This window comes from Cicer arietinum, chromosome 7, assembly GCF_000331145.2.
Source record: "Cicer arietinum cultivar CDC Frontier isolate Library 1 chromosome 7, Cicar.CDCFrontier_v2.0, whole genome shotgun sequence".
In the NCBI taxonomy this organism is placed as follows: Eukaryota; Viridiplantae; Streptophyta; class Magnoliopsida; order Fabales; family Fabaceae; genus Cicer; species Cicer arietinum.
The window spans coordinates 11,798,795-11,821,028 of record NC_021166.2 but is presented as its reverse complement, the minus strand read 5'-3'; the positions used below and the strand labels follow the sequence as shown (position 1 = coordinate 11,821,028).

At 29.9% G+C, this 22,234-nt stretch overlaps 2 protein-coding genes across 2 annotated transcripts; both read right to left on the bottom strand.

Annotated features, from left to right (window-relative positions):
• Window positions 1-1,665: 1,665 nt before the first annotated feature.
• On the bottom strand, window positions 1,666-5,840 carry LOC101499822 (cationic amino acid transporter 6, chloroplastic-like). Its single transcript, XM_004508908.4, has 5 exons — window positions 4,798-5,840; window positions 4,324-4,546; window positions 3,412-3,742; window positions 2,836-3,064; window positions 1,666-2,345 (listed from the first exon to the last, which is right to left on the bottom strand). Exons 1-5 carry the CDS (start codon window positions 5,156-5,158, stop codon window positions 1,762-1,764), a joined length of 1,728 nt encoding a protein of 575 aa, XP_004508965.1. The 5' UTR covers window positions 5,159-5,840; the 3' UTR covers window positions 1,666-1,761.
• Window positions 5,841-16,376: 10,536 nt separating this feature from the next.
• LOC101499522 ((S)-ureidoglycine aminohydrolase) lies at window positions 16,377-22,011 on the bottom strand. Its single transcript, XM_004508907.4, has 13 exons — window positions 21,859-22,011; window positions 21,635-21,763; window positions 20,742-20,829; window positions 20,586-20,662; window positions 19,659-19,698; window positions 19,455-19,521; window positions 18,426-18,511; window positions 18,081-18,162; window positions 17,529-17,585; window positions 17,371-17,409; window positions 17,205-17,275; window positions 16,688-16,741; window positions 16,377-16,536 (listed from the first exon to the last, which is right to left on the bottom strand). The coding sequence occupies exons 1-13, from the start codon at window positions 21,893-21,895 to the stop codon at window positions 16,467-16,469; spliced, it is 897 nt and encodes a 298-aa protein (XP_004508964.1). The 5' UTR covers window positions 21,896-22,011; the 3' UTR covers window positions 16,377-16,466.
• Between the last annotated feature and the right edge of the window lie 223 nt (window positions 22,012-22,234).

Genomic DNA, 22,234 nt, shown 5'->3' with positions numbered 1-22,234 from the left:
AATTCAAATTTAAAAATAAAAAATTGTTTTTAAATAAAATTTGAGGACTAAAAATATATTTAAATAAAAAAAAATTAGTAGCGTTGGTTGATTAATTTCTCGACATAGATGAATCATATGAGACGATGTTAGATATAAGTTTGAAAAATCAATTGGTTTCTCTCTCTTAAACTCAATAATTCTATAGTGACAATTAATGGGATTAGTCATGATAAATCGTTCAGTTCCTTACACAGTTACATATATTCCTATCTCCCTAGTATTTTATATTTTTGGTTTAAACACGAAGATCAAGAAATATTCAATTTTATATTAGATTAGAAGGACCATTTTCTTGTATATATTATTTTGGTTAAATTATTTTTTGATTTTATTTTAATCTATTTAAAATGTTCTGCTTTGATCTCTTAACTATAGTTTCGTTAATCAGTTTGGTCTTTTGTGTCAGTTTTGAAATGAAATCGTTAAATGAAGTCTTCGTGACAAATTGACATCATGGATAGAATATTCGACTTTCCATATAAAAGTTAAAATTTGGATTTTCTAAAAAACAATGTTTCCTCCTTCTCCTTCTCCTCCTTTTTCTTCTTCATTTTAAGATTTTTCATATTATTGGTCTCGATTTGGTAATTTTGCAACACCCTGACTTTTTTAATGTATTTGAAAACCCTTTATTGATACTTTATGAAAATGTTATGTCATAGAACAATTTGATATTTGTTTTGATTCTATTTTGTGAACATTTTATAATTTTATTTTGATTTAAATTTGTGAACATGTTATGACATAGAAGAAGTAAGGGACTAAAATGAAACTAAAAAATAAGTTAAGGGATCAAAAAAGTAATTTAGCTATTACTTTTTATTCAAAAAAAAATCTCAAATTCACAATATTCATTAAAGTAAATCTCAAATTGTCCTTAAGGTATATCTCAACTGGCAATGCCAAAATTGTTAGGTTGGACGTCTTGTCCTGAATACGAACCTCACAGTTGTGTGAGTTAATTATAGTTTAATTTATCATCTCTTCTAACATTAAAAAAAAAAAGTAACTAACTTTCTCTTTTGTTTGTTATCAAATTAATTATTCATCTATGTTCTATGTAAGATACCTAGTTAACAATGGGGAGAATTTATCATTTTTTCTAAGATAAAAAAATATAAATAAATAACTAACTTTCTCTTTTGTTTGTTGTATCAAATTAATTACTTATCTATTTTCTATGTAAGACATCTAATTAATAAACATAAAATTTATTTAATATTCTCTTTGTCTCATTTTAAATGTCTCACTCGAATTATGTACAATTCTTGAAGAAAAAAAATTAATGGTGTTAGATTTCAATAATAAAATGAGTTTTATTTACGCAAATACTTTTATTAATTGCAGTTAGTAAAAAAAATTAATGAGTTGAGATACAATAAATAGGAATATATTAATAAAAAAATAATTAATATTGTATTGTATTGTAAAATAAAAAACAATAATAATCTTTTAAAATAAGACAAAACATGGATGAGTATTTTGTTTTGGGTTGTATTATAGTTTAAAGGGAAAAGATTGTTCCATATCATTATATATTAATTTTCTAAAAAAACCTTAGTTTGGTACAAAACTAAAAACCTAAAATGACAAAAGATATGGGATGGAGGGAGTATATAGCAGTATCACCAAAGCAACATTCCATTAGAAAACATCACTTCTATCCCACAATATAAATGTACAATTTTAGTGTATAGTAGAATAATTTGCATCAACTAACTAATGAACTTGAATTTCCACCTTAGTTTGTAAATTAGGTACACTCAAATTCATAACCACTTGATTAACACCGCCCAAATTCTCGATCTCTTCAGCTTGATATGTAGAGTGAACACCATAGAGCACATAAAACATTGTAATGAAACATGCCCACAAAGCGAAACGTTGAAAAGAGAGTGTTTTTAGCGTAGTCATGAGAAAAACATTGAGAAAAATGGACATAGAAGGTGGCCATGGCATGAATGGAACATACCAACAATTAGCATATTGTTGCTGTACGAGGTTGTTGTTACATGGTACCATGTGCTGGAAAAATGTTGTGATGGTGATCATGATGGCACCAAAGAGTAAGAGACCCCACCATTGTTGTTTGAACTTCCACACTATAGAGAAGCATAAGGATGCGAGGGAGAGGAGAAATAGGAATAAGAGTGTGTGTAAAGGGGGGGTGTGGTTAGTGATTACATAGCGACGGTATATTAGAGCATTGGCTACCATGTAGAACACCATTAGTGTACCTATGCTGATTAGCTCAATTATTATGTCTAGCTCTGTGAAAAGTGCAATTGTTGCAGTGCAAAATCCTGCATCAACAAGGGAAAATTAGTGTTGTTTGATATTAAAGTAATACTAATGAGCATTGAACAATGTTGTATTTGAGTCTTATCTAGATTAAGCGATTCTCATCGAGTCAACGGCTCAAATACAAGATAGCTAGTAAAAAAAACAATAGGTAAATTAGTATTTGAAATTAAAAACATTGATCACAATAGTTTTAGATTTTGAAGGATTGATAAATATATCTTAAATTTGTAAAATATCATTTAAAATATTCTTTCTATGAACTTTTGTCATTAGATATTATGACGTGACATGTGAAGTGAACATGTCATGTTGTATGTTGATTCTAAATCAATGTCAGTTCAATAGAAACTAATATGTCTAACTGTTTTGACTCTCATTTTACAATTACAAAAGTGTATTTGTTAATTCGCAATAATCTGATAATATTTTAATTGATATTTATAATTTTAGAGGAGGAATTTACTTTTTCACTAAAAACAATTTGCTTACCCAAAAAGACAGTGGCATTCAATGGAGTGCCTGTTGAAGGGTGTACTTTGGCTAACCAAGATGGAACAAGCCTTGCCCTTCCTATAACACAAAGGTATCTGGCTTGTCCTAACATAGCAACAAGGAGAGAAGCCACTATACCCAAACTTGCACCTGCTCCAACAATGTTGCTTGCCCAATTCCAACTAATTTTGATGAAAGCCATTGAATATGATGCTTTCTCAGATATCTATTAACCATATCAAGAATATATAGCTTTATCATCACTACAAAACAACAAATATATTATATGAACTATCTCGAATTTAGATGGAACGGATTCAAAACACATAAAAATTGATTTTGACATATTGAGTTGGTTTTGTTGGTATATATATGATTTTGTTTGCGGAATGAATTTTAATTTGAATATGAGATAACTTGATTTTGAACATCAAATTTATTGTTCAATTCAATTTTAATTGAATGTGTCCAAATAAAAATTAGCTTACATTCAACTAACTTTTATTCAAAATCAATTTTGTGAAAATCCCTTTTAATTGAATACTAATTTATTTTACTATATATATCACTGACCTTGTTGTAAGGAACCATCATGCACAAAGACAGAGCCATTAAGCAATAAAGCAAAGTGGTTATAAGAACTGAACCCAGAATTCCAATAGGTAGGCTCTTATTAGGATCCTTGACTTCTTCAGCCATGGTTGAAGCTGAATCATAGCCTATATAACTAAAGTATACTATGGCTGCTCCATCAAGAACACCTCTAACACCATAAGGAGCTATCCCTTTTGGATTAACCAAGTTTTTGGAACTTCCATTGTAATAACCAGCCACAATGATGAATCCAAAGAAAATTACATGGAAGACTGTCATAATGAGGTTCAATATGGAGCTTTCCTTTGTACTGCAATCAATCAAATAATAAGAATGATAGTTCATTTTTTTACCTAAAGTTAATCACTTAAAAAGATTAAAAAAAAAAAAGACTAAATTAACTCTAGAAAGATAAAGAACAATGAAATTCAAGGAAAAGATAAAAGAGAACAGTATAAAAAAATATGTAGCTTCAAACAAAAGGATGAAACAAGCATTTTCAACATCCACTAAAACCAGTTAAATATTTAAAAATGTAAATGATGGTTCAGCATTAATTCCTTTAGTTCATTAAAAACAACACCAAAATAGATACAAAAGTTGTTTGTTAGTTTTTGGTTCTTGCGATAATATATTCAAATATACATAAATAGATATTCAACACTGATATCGATATGTCAACATTGATAATAATTTTAAAAAGTGAAAGGTAATAAATGTAACTATATGTATTGTTGTTCGACACTGACACATGTTGGACTTCAGCCACTCTTTCACTCTAAAGTATCGGTGTTAGAAAAATAATAGTAGATTAACATAGTTCATAAAATATCAAACAAAAAAATTTAGAAGGAAAAAATTAAAGAAACAAAAGCAAGAAATAAACCAAACCTGTGACACAAGCAAAGAGTGAGTAGAAGAATGAGAGCTACTGCTGGAAAATCCAACATGTTATAATCCTTTGGCAATCCATGGACTTCAACTCTCCATACATTTGGATTATTTTCTCCAAAAGCAAAGCTCAAATATTCTGTAAAGCTCCTAGCTACAGCAGCATTTGAGAACACATACTCCATTAGTATATTTGCCCCAGCAAAATATCCCATAAATTCTCCTGCATCATCATAAATTAAAAAAACAAGTTTTATACAAGAATAAGTAATATTCAAAAGAAATAAATTTTATTTTTTTGATAAACAAAATGTTACCATATTAGTTGTTAGGTTAGTATTTTCTTTCATACAAGAGTTCAAACTCAAGTACTTTAACTCCTCCAACTCTTTCCAATCTTACTTCAAACCAGTTGAACAGAAATAAATAATAATTAACTTTTATATAATGTAAGAAGATGGTTTTTTGTATTACCAAAGGTTAATCTTAAATAACTGAAAGCTCCACCAGCAACAGGAACTTGAACTGCAAATTCAGTGTAACACAAAGAAGAAAGAAGTGCTGATATTCCTGCAATGATATAAGATATGAAGACTGAAGGACCAGATTGATGAAGAGCAACAGGTCCAGTTGTGACAAAAACACCAACACCAAGCATTCCTCCAACTCCAAGAGCTATAAGATCATACCATTTAAGCTTCCTCTTCATGTCTGCACCTGACCTCTGCCTCACTTGGTTGAACTCTTGGTCTGGTGTCCAAGTTGCTAGCATTCTTTTTCTAAGCCTGTGAGGTGTTTGTGAGAGTGAGTACAAATAGTTTGACAACATTGTCATGATGTTGCTTGCAATGTTGTTTCTTGGCTTCAATATGTTGTGGATTCCAGGTTTTAAATAAGAATTGGAGAGGGAATTATTATTGCTTTTTTTCTTTTCCTAACTATTGATATATAAGAAGAGGTCCCCAGCTAATGTTCCTAGCTAGCCCTTTTCAAATTACCAAAATATCCCTTAGTACTTTTGAATTTTCTCATTCCAGCCTCTTAGTATTTTTCACTTAAAAGTGGCGGATCCTAATCCTCTACAGTCAAATATCGATTGTTAGAACAAGATGCAATTATGATTTCACGATCGATATTTGACTGCTGCGGATTGTAGAACTAGTTTTTGTGGGATCAAATTGCAGCAAAATTTATGAAATAAAACAGAGTAATTAAAATGAGTAATGGTAGGGAAAAACTCATATTTATCAAAAAAGAATTATAGCTTAGAAGAATATGAGAATATGAACATGGACTTTGACCTAATTATTTGAAATATTTAACCCTGGAGATTAAACATTGAAAAGATGTGATTAGCATCCACAAAAGCACCAAAAGATTTATGCACTAAGACACTGAAGAATAGTTGGACTTGATTCTTGTGTGCAAAATAGGACATTGTGCAGTGGCCACTATACAATTGTAAATGAGAGGTTACATGTATACTACTATTGATTATTAGAAAAAGGAAACAAGTGACAGTTTTTTACTTAGAAGGAATCATTCTGTATAAATAATAGTTTATCAGGCCTGAGAGTATTTCCTAATTTTCTAAGTTATTATTCCAAAAAACATTCTTCTTCAACCTTTTTCATTGGAGGAAACAAGAGAACAGAAGCAGAGGAGCCATATGACAATCAATAAATAAACTATACATAAACCCTCCCATATATGAGCCTATAATTAATTTCAATAAATTTATCTTTCTCACCTTGCTACAATCAATCTTATGCTAATCTATGTATATCATGAAATAAATCAAATGTGCCTTACTCCTGCTTTATTTTAATCCTTAAGAGATATATGTCTTTTATGTGACTTTAAATGTTAAATTACTTGTTGTGAGAGATTACTGAAAGGGTGAAACTCATTGTGCCATGGTAGGGGACGGATTAAATAGAAGAATTAATAATTGTACTTGGTAACATACTTAGAAAATGTCAAGAAATTATTCAACAAAATAATAATAATTTTGTAGTTAGTTGTATTAAGAGATAAGTTAATCAAGTGACTTACCCTTTAACGTGATCATTTAATTTATTTATTATTGTGCAAATTTTCAATTTTATTCCACCTTATATTATTGAACTTATAATTAATGAAATGAAATGAGTTTATTTTTCGTAAAAAAAAAACATAGATGCATTATTATAAGTAGTGCTTTTTACTATTATTCTCACAAAGTGGCATTTATTTTTTTATCTTTAGAGACAATTTTTGCACATCCTTTTAAACTTGTTGGTGGCAATTATATTATTATTTAGTCGAGAATAGCGCCTACACTATACCTAAGTTTTTTGCTTATTAAAATAGTGGAATTAATACGCAAGTAAAGAGGTATATTTTGCTCTAATAAGTGTGTCTTTTTCTAAGTAGATGTGGTCTTTCATGAATAGATATTAAAAGGTGCATAAAAAGTTACATCGTGTGTTCTTTGACACAAATGTATGAGTGAATATGTTAAATAAGTTGTATAAGTAAACATTCGAATTTATTCTTTGAAAATTTAATATTTTCTCGCGAGTAAAAGATTATATTTCGGTTTTGAAGATTTGTGTCTTCTCATAGTAAGAGATTAGTGAAATATCAAATTTCTTTAAAGATTTAGTTGTGTCTCCTAATAAAAAACAAAAGAAATAAGTGTTATTTTTTTTTTAACTATTGTGTCTATCTATTCACTAAATGATATAAGTTGACCTATAAAAAAAATTATTTGTGTAAATTTTAAAATGAGAAATTGTTCTGATTTCTACGTCAAACTACTTCGTTTATTCTCTCTATCTATTTATTCTCTCTATCCAAAAGTTTAGTGTCCACACATTATTTAGGTTCTTGTACCATCTTTTACTTTTTTCGATCTGTTTATTTTTATAGCGTATCATCGTCACATTAATTTTATATTTTTAATTCATTTTTTAAAAGAAAACAAGTATATAGCATTTCATTTATAACATTGTTGCAATTACATGTTGGAATATCATTTTGTTTCACACTACACGTACCCAGAAATACAAGATCTAGGAATAACACACCATTCTCATGATCCATCTACTTTGGCTAAAAACCATCTCCAATATCTCCTTAAACACAGTGCACCTGATATCATTCCTCTCAGAGGAAGATTATCAAGCAGCACCCAATTTAAAGCATAAAAGATACTCCATTAAGTTTAAACTTCCAATTAAATCAAATATCTAGTAATGTGTTGAAAATTGATATCGTAACAAGCATCTAGAATCTATATTCAACTCCTTACATGTGACATTATGTAGATTTGATGTGATTTACATGAATGCACCGTCCCTCTATATATAGTAATTTAATTTTATTATTCAACAGAGTATATACCTTATCCAAACTCTAGTAATAAGATTTAATGCTCTATTTAAATTCATTGTATTGTACATGAAACTTATATATATAACATAAAATATAGCTTGTTGCTTATCTTGAGTTTGGGTGGGTTAAGTCGGTGCTTTTATGCCAATAGAACTGCAAGAAACATACATCTACGAGCAACTTTATGTAAAAAAAAATTAAGATATCGTTGAGAATCCGTCATAACAGTTAACAGTTAGATTTTCTATTTACACAAGTCAAACAATGTTATCTTTTAGTTTTTCCTTTTTCGGGGTAAAAATAATATGACTAGGCATGGACGGACGGAGACCGGTTTTGCCTCCTCACTCCAGTCCGCATCCGATTACTCAGGAAAAATTCAGACATGCTTTTATTTTTTATTAAGTGTGAAATTCATTTACATATGTGGTAGAGTTTGAGTTCCCGTCTACACTTATATCCATTCATATATATAAAATAATAAATTTAAAAATTATATTAATTATAATTAATATAATAAAATAATTATTATTAAACAATAATAAAATTAAAAAATATTAAAAATCATATTTTCTGTAGAAAGAAGATTCTAACTTTTAATATTTAAAAAATATTAAATATATTAAATATGTAAATGTATATAAAATTGAAAAATGACAATGATATTACTAATGAGACGAGTGTGGGGTGAATATGAATACTCTAAACTTATTCTTTAGTTACAAAAAAAATTTGTACTCTTATCTAATCAAAACAGATTTTCTCTATTTATATTGGAATGAATTTAAATAAATACCCACAAATGCCAAGTTTTGTTGTCATATTTAATACGACCGCAAGTCACCTTGATGATATATACTATAATTAATGTAAAAGGTCATATCCTCATCTAATTTGTAAATCTTACATAGAATTAGGGTTTTTTTTTCAATAACCCATTTTTCAATTAAAAAAATACCAATCTACACCTTTTTTTTCAAAACTATATATCAATATATCTCTTTTTTGTCCTTCATTTCAAGTCGCCTTTGCAAATGGCGACTTCCTTAAGTAAGCTCGTGTTTGCAAAGGCGATTTCCTTAAGCAATTTTTTTTTTAAAAAATTATTCTTTTTTAAATTAAAAAATATATATCATATATATATATATATATATATATATAATTCATAAAAAATATATAAACATAAATTATAAATTACATAGATTGACTAGAGTTGTCTGTAATATTTGGATAATATTTTCGAGTATGACCAATTAACCCACATAGTCTGCATTTTTTTAGCACTTTTTCAAATTTTTTTAATATATATATATATAATTCATTCAGAAAAAACAACATCACAAATTTTATACAAATTACGATAAAATTAATGTCAAATGTGGCCTCCAGTACCACATTGTCGAAGTTTTCTCACAGGTACGGAGAATACAATTGGGGTTCAGCGTGTTTGACAACACTGTATAGAGAATTGTGTCGTGCATCTGAACTCGGTGTTATGTGGATCGGTGGATGTTCACTTTAAATCTATGTAATTTAAAATTTATGTTTATGTATTTTTATGAATTATATATATATATATATATATATATAAATGTTTTTTAACTTAAAAAAAAAGATTGATAAATTGCTCAAAGAAGTCGTCTTTGCAAAAGCAAAATTCTTTATGGAAGTCGCCCTCTGCAAAGACGACTTATAAGAAGAAGAAAAATATTAGTATATAGTTTTGAAAAATGAATATATTAATAATTTAAAAAAAATGAAGAAAAAAAAAAACTCTAATTAGGTGACACGGGAATAATATAGATAAAGACAGTGTTCCATTATACTTGTTGGATACATATCTCTAGTCACTCACAATGGAAAATATTTCGGAGTGGACTTTTGGACCGTTACAAGACCAATATCACATCTTTATAATATAAACAGTTACATTTTAGCTATGTATAAGTCTAATATAACATCAAAGGAGTGAATTCTCTGATTCTTTTTTACGTCTTCATCTTTTTAGGATTGGTCCATGGTGTAAAAGAAAAAGAGTATAAATATAACATTTAAGAGAATACCTTAAGTTTAATTGTGGCTGAAGTACTACCGGTTGTAAATTTTTACTACTTTTATTTGGTGGTTCAATTTTTTTCTATTTTATTTCTTTTAAATTGTAATTATGTTTCCTGTGTATCTTTTTGTTTTGTTCACTATAAGATAAAACACTTGTATTGGATTATGTGAAATTTGATATGAATTAATTATGTTTAAAGTGATGTTTACAGTAGAATGAATTTAATGAAAGTTTACACATAAGACAATTTTAATATCATTCTATTTTTTCATATAGCTCACAAACGCTTTAGTTTATGTTTTCTACTTTGATCTTACATCACCTCAAAACATCACTCACTAACTTAGATATTTAAAAGGAAAGATAATTGAACGATCTACTCTCTTTTAATATTATTTTCTTTTTATCACATGAATGTTATTGTTGTCCTTTTGACTCACTAATTAATTTGATTAAATGTATGATTCATGAGAATTAAACTAAATCAATCTTCGTGAGAATGATTTTCACTTTTTTATTACTTGTTTGATTGTGATAATTGTACATTTCTATACACAATAGTCGTTGTTGGCAATTGTAAGCAAGCGTCTCAAATTAAATGGAAAAATGGATATCGAACATCATATAAATGAAAAAAATTATATATTTAATGTCTTAAAATTTTAAATAAAAGTGGTGTTCAAATCACTTACGTGGTTACTAGTCCAATATGACGATAATCTAGACCCTTGTGAACCATCTTCCTCCAAGCTCTTCGGCTCAAATAAGGAGGATCTCAGCCTCTCACCTCGACAAAGACATGTCACCCACCAAGCTCTTCAACTCAGATTAGGAGGACTTCGAAAAAAGTACCTCAGTCACACTGGGCCATGTCAAATCAATACACATCCTTATACTCTATATGTTGTGTTAAGGTAGCCCACCAGCATTACACACAAGTTAGTTAGTAGTTAGCAACAATTGGTTAGTAAATAAGTAAACATTGTTGTTAACTTGTATCAAAAGGCATGATGAAGGTATGTGGAAGGGTAATGTGAGTGGATTAGATTGAGTTTTGAGAGTTCCAATTACTTTTGAAAGTGATCATTGATCAAATAATTCATTGTGTAATTTCATTCTTCTCATGATTAAATCTATTTCTTTTTAAAGTAAACTTTGTGTGAGGCATCTTTAACACTGCAACAATGTTTAAAGTCACATTTCTGACAATTTCTACTCTCAGAATTAGAGACCGGATTTTTGCCAAGTACACAAACTCATTATTGCATATATAAAGCAATACTGTAGGTTTCAATAAACCTTGCAGGCTAACACATCAAAAGCAAATGTGTTTAAAAGTCAACTCATTATATCAATATATACAATGGATTTGGAGATCTATTTCAGAGTGGACTTTTGAGCTGGCAATACCATCTCTTTCATAACAAAATGGATTATACTTTCAAACCATCCCATACCCCGTGCATGAAAACATTGCATTATGTCACTGAAACCATAACTAGACATCTAATAATTGTAAACTTTGACAATATATAACTAATGTTTTGGGGTCTTTAAAATTTTGGGATCATGTGTGGTGGTCCAGTTTGCACGGACTATAGATCGGCCCTATTTCAAACTATATGAGTATGATAACATGATTAATCATGGTGCCTCTCAGTTTTCACCTCTTACCCACTTCAATCATGTACCAACTTAAATGTTAAAAATAGACAAATAGTCACCACCATGGACTTCAATGATCCTCCACCACTACGGTTGAAGCTTCACTTTTTGATTCTCTCTCGACAATTTTTTTTTTATAAAAAAATAAATTTAATTATTATACACAGTCAACACATTAAATTATACATGAGAATGAGAATGACTTTAGAAATAGTATAAATTAAACATTTATAATAATTTAAACTACTATGATTGACTCAAAAATTATTTACACCCTATGTATATATGAATTAAATCCAGAAACTAATTAGAGACAACTTTCCCTGATTTGATATAATTCTATTAGTTGAACTAATCTTTCTTGGCGCGCTATAATGAAATTCTAAAGCACAATGAGCACATGCTGACTTTGATAAACTTACAATTCTATCCACTTGTTGCAATGTGTCACAATCATTTGTGCTCTTGCTGATATTTATTTTTTTACAAAACTCTTGGTCCCATTCTTTTCAATACACAATAGTGCTCCAAAATCTAGTAATAGAGATGACATATATGTAGATAGTTAATTATCTATGAGAAAAGCACTATAGGGACTCAGGGAGTGGAGTTTTAGTTACACTTAACAATTAATGTAATTGACCGCTAAATTGTACGGTGCAACGACAATATAGACGGTTAGATTTAATTTTTACATCTGACCGTCGTCGTTGCACGTATCGCGGCTATAAGAGATCTACTAACAAAGTCAACTTTTTGGTATCAATTTAGTTGTAAGTGGATTAATAAAAAAAATTGCATTGACCTCATCTCTCACCTCTCTTCTCCAACTTAATTAGTGGGTGTTTGCCATCCAGCTCTCATTCATAAAGGTCATTTCGTGTGTGAAAGATACGTTCCCTTTGTTTTTATGTCATCATCAAAAAGACAAGAGACAAAAATAAATTAAAAATACCAGGAAGCAACGCGAATAATTCAAACTACAAAATAATGTCTTTTTAATCTTTATATACTCTCCTTTTTTCAAACTTTCTCAGATTCGGTAGGTACCCTTGTTTTTCTCATTAAATAAACATCGTGGTTTATCGCTTTTATCATATCATATGTGCTTGTAAATTAATACAAGAAGTAAAGAATATTAGTAGCAATCCTATCAAGAACCATAAAAGATTTAATTCATATATTATAAATTAATCACAACAATTAAATTATTAAATATATTTTATTTTTACTATAACTACGATAAAAGTCAAGTTCATGAATATTAACAATATTTTTGGTTTTTCTATTCTATTTCTTAATTGCTTTTACTTTTATTTGTAAATTTGTCTATTTTTTTCATCTAGTTTGATATTTTTAAAGATTAATTTGTTCAACCGTGAAAAAACAATTTATAGAAGAATGTTTTCACATTTTTTAGTACAAATTTTAAAAATAATGATAAACCATGAAATGTTAATAAATAAATACAAAATCACGAGTAACAAGAACAAAAAGTCAAAGGTATTTAAAGTAATGCTTTTTATTTAACCTCAAGTTATGCTTTTGAGCTTTAGATTTACTCCTCCTACAATAATTTACTTATTTACAACAACAAAAATTTACGTAAAATAAAAATATTTTCAATTTTTAATGCATATTTTTTAATGATATTTTTTAATTAATATTATTTATATTATTTTTAATATATTTATGATATTAATAATACATTAATATTCAATAAAAATAACTTAATAAAAATAGTATTATTTTTTTATTTATATACTTTTTAATATATATAAATTGATTAAATCGCTGAACTACTATAGGATTAAGTAATTTCATCAATTTGTATCACCCTCAATTTCGTCGCCTCATTGCCTTCCTTTAACTCCTTTCACACGACAGGCATATTCTAATTTTAATATTTAACAAAGTTAAAGGAAGGCATATTTCTTAAGAAATGATTATTACTTCATTACCACTTAATTATTACAATGAAAAGCCAAAGTTCAAGGATGAGCAATTGATATAAAAAGCATAATGCAGACCTATATACACATACGCAATTTGCATCAATTTTGCACATCAACATATATACACCCTACTCTAATTCCTACATAATAATTAGTTCCATTATAAAGCCACTGGGATTAATCTAGTGTGGGGTTTGAGTAGTAGGCATAAAAATTTATAGGTTCAAATTTCATTCTCTCGATCCATTGTAAAAAAAATATATATTAAAAAAGATTAACAAAAGTTTTTAATTTCGAAAAAAAATTCACATGCATCCACACGCAATCAAAGCGACTTTCCCCCACTCAAATCTGAACGGATTTGGAGAGAATACATACAAGTGCATTAAACATTCCTATTGAATAATATTTTTGAAATAATAATATTATATGCAATAAAATTAATTGAAATTTATTTTTTTCAGTGTACAAAATATGATTTTTTTTTTCCTTCTTATATTTGAGTATAAAAGAAGATATATGACATCAAGATGCCCTATATGTGACGATGTCTTACATCAACATATTAAAAAAATTAAATTAATTCAAATTTATAAATTATTATTTGTGTTAGTGTCAACGGAGTCAATTCAAAGGTCAAGTCACTAAAACAAAAAGTGTATGTTTTGAATATTTTATCTATGGTTTAAATTCGGATTATATCACTATTTTTTTTTACAAATTAAATGATATAGATTAAAATAATTTCAATAAACATTTAAAACTAACTTAATGTATTCATTTTATTGTTTTTTCAAAATCATAGACAACATCTAAAATAAATCTTATTTGTAATTTTTATGTTAATATTTTTCATTCAAAAAGAGTTTCATTTTTTACTGAAAAATGCCTCTTTTTTTATGTCACTTTAGTTCCTCGTTTTTCAAAGTCGTTTTAAGTCTTCAAATTTATTGAGCGGACCGCGAATATCGTGTTAATATATGTGTTTGATAGATGCTTTGTTGGTTTTTGGTGCCAATTTCTGATGTGGGATTGGTGGTTACGAAAAATACAGCTTGCACTAAACATGGAACAGTCATTATCCTAAGAAGCCTAGTTAGACCGTGTATTTTTTTGCATATCCCCCTAGAAATCACTAATGGGAACCGTACATTGTAGGGACACATTTTGCCTCAATGGGGTGTTTAAGTCACAAGTATATTTGCAAAAGCTAAAGCCTCCTCGGTCAAATATCTATAATAAACAAATGAGTATGTGGCCAGAAAACTAGTTGTGAACATATGCTAGAATCACCCTATGATATGCATCTTATAATCTAATTTCATCAAAGACATTATTGGTCTCTTATTAGGAGAATGATCACTGGCTACAATCTAGAGAATCATTGAGAAAGAATTCACGAGAATCGAATTTATTTAGAGACCAATAAGGATCCAAAATGTAAAAAACTTTATGATATTAAATGCTGGATTTGATAACTTTGAGGACTCACAAAATATATATATGTAAAAGATGAATTACTTTCCAGCAGAAAAGCAGACAGTGTTACTAATATGATAATGGAGAGGATACGTGCCAATGATTTTGCTCTAATCCTTTGTTATCAATCATAACCCAAAAGGGTGGGACCAGTTCAAATTCATTCACATAAATTCTCTCTTGAGTCATGTGGAAGCTCATATACCACATGTTAATTGGTTATTCTAATCCATATTCCAAATGGTGTTGTTTGGACCCTAGAGAAAGATTAAACATCTTTTGATGATAATGTTATTATTGATTATCACAAAACTAAAGATAGGTTAAAGGGGATTCTAAATTCTGTGTTCATATAGTACAATTTTATAGTCTTGGGCTTGATACCACACAATCCTAAATAATAAGGGAGTTGCTCATCCGACCCCTCAAAAACACGGGAATTTATCTGGTGTTGCATTTCGGCAGTGTTTTTTGGGATAAAAATATTATCCGATTATTTAATTTGATAGTATTTTTTATACATTTGATGAAACATTGGAAGATGGATGATCGTAATGGATGAGCGATCAGCAAATAATAATGAGGATTTTTCATTGGTAGTTTCACAACCTCTACTTTTTATATAGTTGCTATTTATTGACCCACCTCTACTTTTTATATAGTTGTTACTTATTAACCCAAAAAAAAATATAATTGTAACTTTGACTATTAGCTATACCTATGAAGCAGCTGATTTTTCTACAGTTTCATTCTTACATTGTCTCCCTCATGTTTCCATACAGTCTGTCTCTTTAACTCATAATGCACCTAGAACAGTACATAATCAAACTAGAGTTTTCTTACTAATAATCTTCACAAGCATAATTACCGCTCAGAACATAAATAATGGTTTAATAAATCCCTCTGCTGAAGCCAAAAAGAAGGAAATAAATTTTTAATGTTGAAGAATCTCAGCAAGCTAAACAAAAGACGCATGTAGGCATAAGACTGACATCAGAAAAGAAATATTTTAGTTTAGTAGTGTTCTAAAAATAAGACCCCCAAAGTAAAGGTTGTGTATAACTAGAATCTCTTGGGTGCTTTTGAAATGTAACTCTTGATTAATTTAATCATTACCATTCTGGCAGAGATGCTTTCAAAGGTGTGTAACTTTTTAAAATGGCTAATGACATAATATCAAAATTTGAATGGCTCAGTAGTTTAATTTAATCTTGTCACAATTCTATTGTTTTCATCCGAAGTTAATTTTGACACTTAGAAATTAAACGTGACAATGTAAATACTTCAACTTTGGAACTTTTGCACACAAAAAGATGTTAAAAATATAAAAATGGCCATATACCTTCAACATTTTGAGAGAATTGATTCATGATTTCAAAGATGTTTTTTGGGATTATTTGAAAACTCAACTTAGTGTCGAAAATCATAGGTTCAACCCTAAAGACAATTTAGTAGTGTTTGTTCAATACTGTAATGCATTAGTGTTAGTATGATATGACCTAGAGCTAATAAATATATACAGCAACAACCCTTTTTTATTTAAATTATTAAATAAGTGGTGGCTAATACCATTCGTGTCATTTATCTAACGTCGATAAAAATCACAATTATAATGGGCTTCTGTTCACATCTTTATACAGAAGATACCGTGTTGGAATTTTCCCCAGTGCAGCATACCTGAAGACAACACACATACATGTATTAATCCATATGTTGTAAGATGATATGGAAGTAACACGTAATGTAATATAAAAAAAAAAATGTGCTTGTATGCTCAGATTAAAGGGAACCGTGGGAGGAGGGAACCATGTAGTTTTATGTAGCTTACCATTGTGGGACGAATGGGGCCATCCAAATGACATCACCCGCCTCAACTGGGTACCTATTCACATAAAAACCCACAAAAATAAGAATTAAAAAAATCATAGATGTAAAAGTGCCAGCTTTCAATGATAGGAATAAACACAATATAATGTGACAAGTCAATCTTCGAAAGATCATAGACAACTAAATATCCCCATTCAAAAGTCCTCCAAAATCACATCCTAAAATATACCTGAAATATTAGCCAGAGACCCTGCATATAGACTTACATAATACATACTTGTTGTGAGATTAACAAAGAGAATGTATAGTTCTCTCAGATTCAACCCAAAAGCTCAAGAGATTAGATAGACGTGTTAGATTTTGTATATATTAGTCATATCACGTCTACGTAGGTCAAGTTAAAATTTATCTTTCAATGAAGAAGTAGTGCTTAATGGAAGCAAACAATGTCATTATCTTGAATTCCCTGCAACACCTAGGCCAATATTTTTTTTGTCGAGTCAAGTCTATACTCTTACCAACTATCACCCAATCGATAAATGCCTTGCCCTTCCAATAGTAGTAAACCGTGCTGGTTATAATGGACCTCCTGCAAAAGCCAAAACTTATAAAAATTGAAAAAGGCCTTTAAACTTTAATTTTTGACAAATTAACTGTCTTGTAGACTCGTATATATGATTTTACCTTAACATTAAGAAATTCTCCAGGCTGAAAATCCATAATCTGCAGGCATGGGTACATCAGTTAAATTTAATTACAACTGACCAAAACCATGATAATAGGAAGATTTGGCAGACTTGGACAAATTTATGACCTTGAGTAAATGAGAGATTTGGGCTTACATGTATATTGAAGTCATATGCCAAAGACTGTGGAAGTAGCTTTCGCAGTTCAAAAACCTGATAGTGCATACAGGAAGCATTTAAAACTGTGTAGAATTATACATACAAGAAATTTGCAATTTAGTTGCCAATAAGAGGAAGGGGGAGCGAGAGTTAAACAAAACTCAGACTTGACTGTCGAGTATATGCCTCAAAAATGGGGAAATTTAATGTATTGCAGGTGTATAAAATACGGCCTATTATACAGTGACTTGTGCCAATTATTAAACATGGACTGTCAGATTAACTTGAAAAAGTGATCTAAATTGTTGAGAATAACTAACATGTTCAGAGTTAATGAAATACAGACTCTCAGATTAATGATAGTGACCTGAACCTAAAGCATTTAAGAATTGCTTCAGGCAATGACATTAACACTGAAACAGTGGCATAAATGGCATTAATTTTCAATACACTATCGTCATATATTGAAAAAATATAATAGTTGAATTTAAACAAAAAAAGGAGAAATAAAGCATAATGCCTTTCAGAATATGGGAACAAACAATGTACCTCCCCTGGAGTTTCAAGGAGTGGCTGTTTATTCGTCGAATTAACTAGTGGCTCTGGGACATGATTTGGCAGCTGAGCATACCTGACAGGTTATTTAGATTACTCATGTGACCGCTGGAAATTTGAATGAATGCGACAAAAAATATTCAAGCCTTGAAAACTGTACAAACTTATATTGTGAATGACTACTTGCCAGAGAATCTTCAAATGTGAAATGGGTTCACCAATCCATTTCCATTTTCAACACAAATAATTATATGAGTTCTCTTTGTGAAGAATGAGAAGGTCATGGGGATGATACATTTATTTATAAATTATAAAAGGATGGAGGTACAGAATACAAACCTTCGTTCAAATACCACAAGAATAGCCGGAGCTTCAGATTCAATTGAATGTTCAAAATTTGGAGGAAAATAAGCATATGAGTCCACCTGGAATTGAAAACATGGCATAAAAAATTCTTTTAGCCTTGAGGTCATCAGTTTTTTAAAAGAAAAAATTAAGGGCACCCCAGCTATCACAGAGGCCATATTTTTCCACAAATCTTCATGATGACACTGGGCAAAGGTTAAGTGTCACACTAATGCGAAATATATATTTATATGCTTTCTTTATATAACCTGAAAATAAGAGAGTTCACCACAGGAGCCAAGTCTTCAATTAGAATTTCAAAGCTAAAAATTTGAGAAAATCAAATAATAGAATGTGAGAAATAAGAAAGCATATTTTAAGCTGTTAACAATGAGCCAGTCATGCTAGACATAGCTAAGCAGGGTGCATATAATGTAAAGTTAGTTTTAAGTGCATATTAAGAATGCAGAGTAGATCGTGTTTAGAAACAGCATCCCACTTATTTTTTTCATCGTAAGGTAGCAATTGCTGAACACCGGTTGTATCATTACACCTCCGAGCAATTTCTCATGATATATTTCAGAGAGAACATTTGTTGTTAAGAGGCCACAAATTTATGTCAGTGGAGTTTTTTTTTGCTCTTAAATTTGTCATGGGACAAGATTATATTCAAGTTTCTGTTTGGTGAAACTTACTCAGTTGTTTTAAGGGAATTGCAAATTCGCAATTAACATACGGAGAGATATGGGTAGATGTATTTCTTTTGTTTTTGCCAAATTGGCTCGCTGAGTCACTGTTTTCTTTTCAGGAGGATATCTTATTCTACAACAGATATGTTTTATTTCTGCCAATATTTTCTTCTTCCATTATTATAAAGGAAAACAAAAATGAGTACTTTAAAAGCACATTGATCAAACCTGAAATTTATACAATAATTATTAGGAAATTAATTGCAAAAGTACTCAAAACTAGTATCAGACTGGCAGTATCACTTGGTTTGCATAACAACCATAAACTTATTACCTTCAGTACATGGCTCACACCATGAGCGCTGGTGACTGTGACAACACCGTGGAGCACAAAGATGAATCTACACATAAAAATCTTGTAAATATATCAAACATGCATGAGCTAGAAACGATGTCAAATGATTTGGAGCGTCATGGAAATGGAATGGGGAGCAGTAGAATTCAGAAATTGAAAAGATGGAGTAACAAGTTCACAAACCTCTCTACATCATGCAAGGGTAGTCCTGATCTTGAATTTTCTGCAACAGCGGCAAAGCACAAATCAGAAGCATACCAGCTAAACCAGTTTCAGTGACGAGCTTTAACTTGCATAGTACATTAAACATTAAAAGTCACAAATGAAATGCCAATATAGTCGAATTAAGGGAAAGTGTGAAGGTGTCCTCGAAGGATACAATGGTAATTGTAATCCGATATCATTATGATCCATAAAAAGAGAAACAAATAAAATATTGCCAACAACAAAAAATAGAACAAAAATACAAAGAAATGATGTTACGAGACAGGGGAACCGTTACAGGACAATGAAATATACAAGGCACCAGATATAATGCACAAATTTTGCAAGAAAGCTAGTTAGCTAAAGTGCAGTTACAACTTATATGCAATTTCAGGGCTTTGTACAGGTGAAGTATCAAGTATGTGACAGCAGTACTTAAACCAGTATGACATGAAGCATAGGACCAGAGAAATATCATTTTGGATTATCAGAAAAGAAACCACTGTGGATGAAGAAAACTGGTCTTCTGACATTCACTGTTCCCTTTACAAGTTACAACATAATTCTTCTTTGATTGTCTTTCTAAGAGCTCAATATTTTCCATGCCATGCTTTATTCTTTTGCATAATATTTGATTTAATGTGTAGCAAGGTTTTTACATATCCCATAATCCCATATGTTTCTCATATTTAAGGAAAGAAGAATCATGATTCATAAATATTATACATCATTGTATATGAGCAGAAAATGACATCATGTAATTTGTACGTAACAAATACACACACAATCCGGAATAATTTATTCCCCCTTGCGGAAGCAATATTTCATCTGATGAATAAGATTACGGCCCATATCTATGCAACTAAGTAAATATAATAGATTATGTGTAGTAAAATATAATCAAACCTTTCAACTTTGCTAAGTACATTACAAAGTGTGAGCCCATTTCTGGTGAAATTAAATATGCCCCCAAAGTATTGATCCTGTCAAATCCAATCAAGTTATCACACAGGAAGAGGCTTAAACATCTTAACCAAAACCAATAAGGAAATTCAAGAGTACCAATCAGGCAATGGGCCATAAACATGACTTTCTGGTGATATCAAAGCGTGATCTCTCTTATAAACACTACGTGTGAATCCAGGTAAATCTAACAAACAAAACCACATTAAAGTCAGCACTATCTCAACAAATACAATTTCACCAAATGTTTGTGTTTTAGAAAATAAATCAGGACTCTCTGTCAAAAAATAAAAAAATAAATCAGGACTCAACAGAACATGACTTTAAGATCTAAAAGATATTCCGGTATATTCAACAAATAAAACAAAGATCAGAACTCAAGCAAGTATCCTAATAATAAAGTTTGGTGGTTGGGTGTCACATTTCACCACTTGGGCCAATTCTTCCAGCAACTAAAAGTAACAATCTGATAGTAATTGTGATCTGCAACTTTTTCTAGCTGAGTAGCAAAGATTCAACCATAGAAGGTGACATTAACTTCTTGGCTTTGCCAAAACTCACAAGCCAGCTAGAAAACATTCAGTTACATATGTTTTACTACACCTACCTCGTAGCTAAATATTTGCATAACTCGTTTACAACTTGAACCTATTCCATATTTACTACAAAGACTCCCTCAATCATGAAAACAAACAAACACAACTCCCTTTTATTTGTTAAATAAAAAAAGATTATGATTTACATTGTAATGTTGTCAGGGATATTAAATTTGTAAAGTAGGCCATTAGCTTATTAGATATTGTACTCAGATGCTAGTGTTTAATCTTTCAATTAAACAGCAAAGTAAGAATCACATTTGACTGCAAAACTAGCATACTAGACCAATTTAATGAAATTGGTTGAGGCATTTATAAAAAATGAATAGAAAATTATTACATAAACACACAATATAAGCAAGTTGTTATACTGAACATTCTGTGGAGCGAACATACTTTGAAGGTTGAGAGGAGATATAATGGAGTCGTAGAGTTTCCAATAAAGAGGCTTGGATTTAGATTCCGTGGTAAACGCAGAAGGAGCAGAGCAAAACCCTTCTTCCGCCAATGAATACCTAAACAACCCTGTAAAAACAAAAAGCATAGATTAGGAAGCAATGGAGACAATTAAAAATAAGATAGTGAAAAAGGAGTAGGAAGGTGAAGAAGAAATATGGTACCGGAAATGAGGAAAAGGACAAAGATACTGCTCCGCATTTTGAGAGGAAGATGAAGAGACTTTAGTTGAGAGTGAGGAAGTAATAAGAAAATAGTAATGCTGTGTGGTGTTGGTGTTACGCAGCGTTTCTCCTCATTTTATATTATGGAATGGAAATGAATGAAGTTTCAACTACAACAAAAAATATAATGCTAAAAAGAAGGGGAAAAAAATCAATACCAATTAATTTAATTATTTAATATTAAAAATTAATTTTAATTTCATAAATTTCCTTTTTAGATCTGAATTTTTAACCTTTAAACTCAAATCTAATTAAGGTATGATTTATCATAATTTCATTTGTTTTCATCACTCCTTCGTATAGTCGGATTTCACAT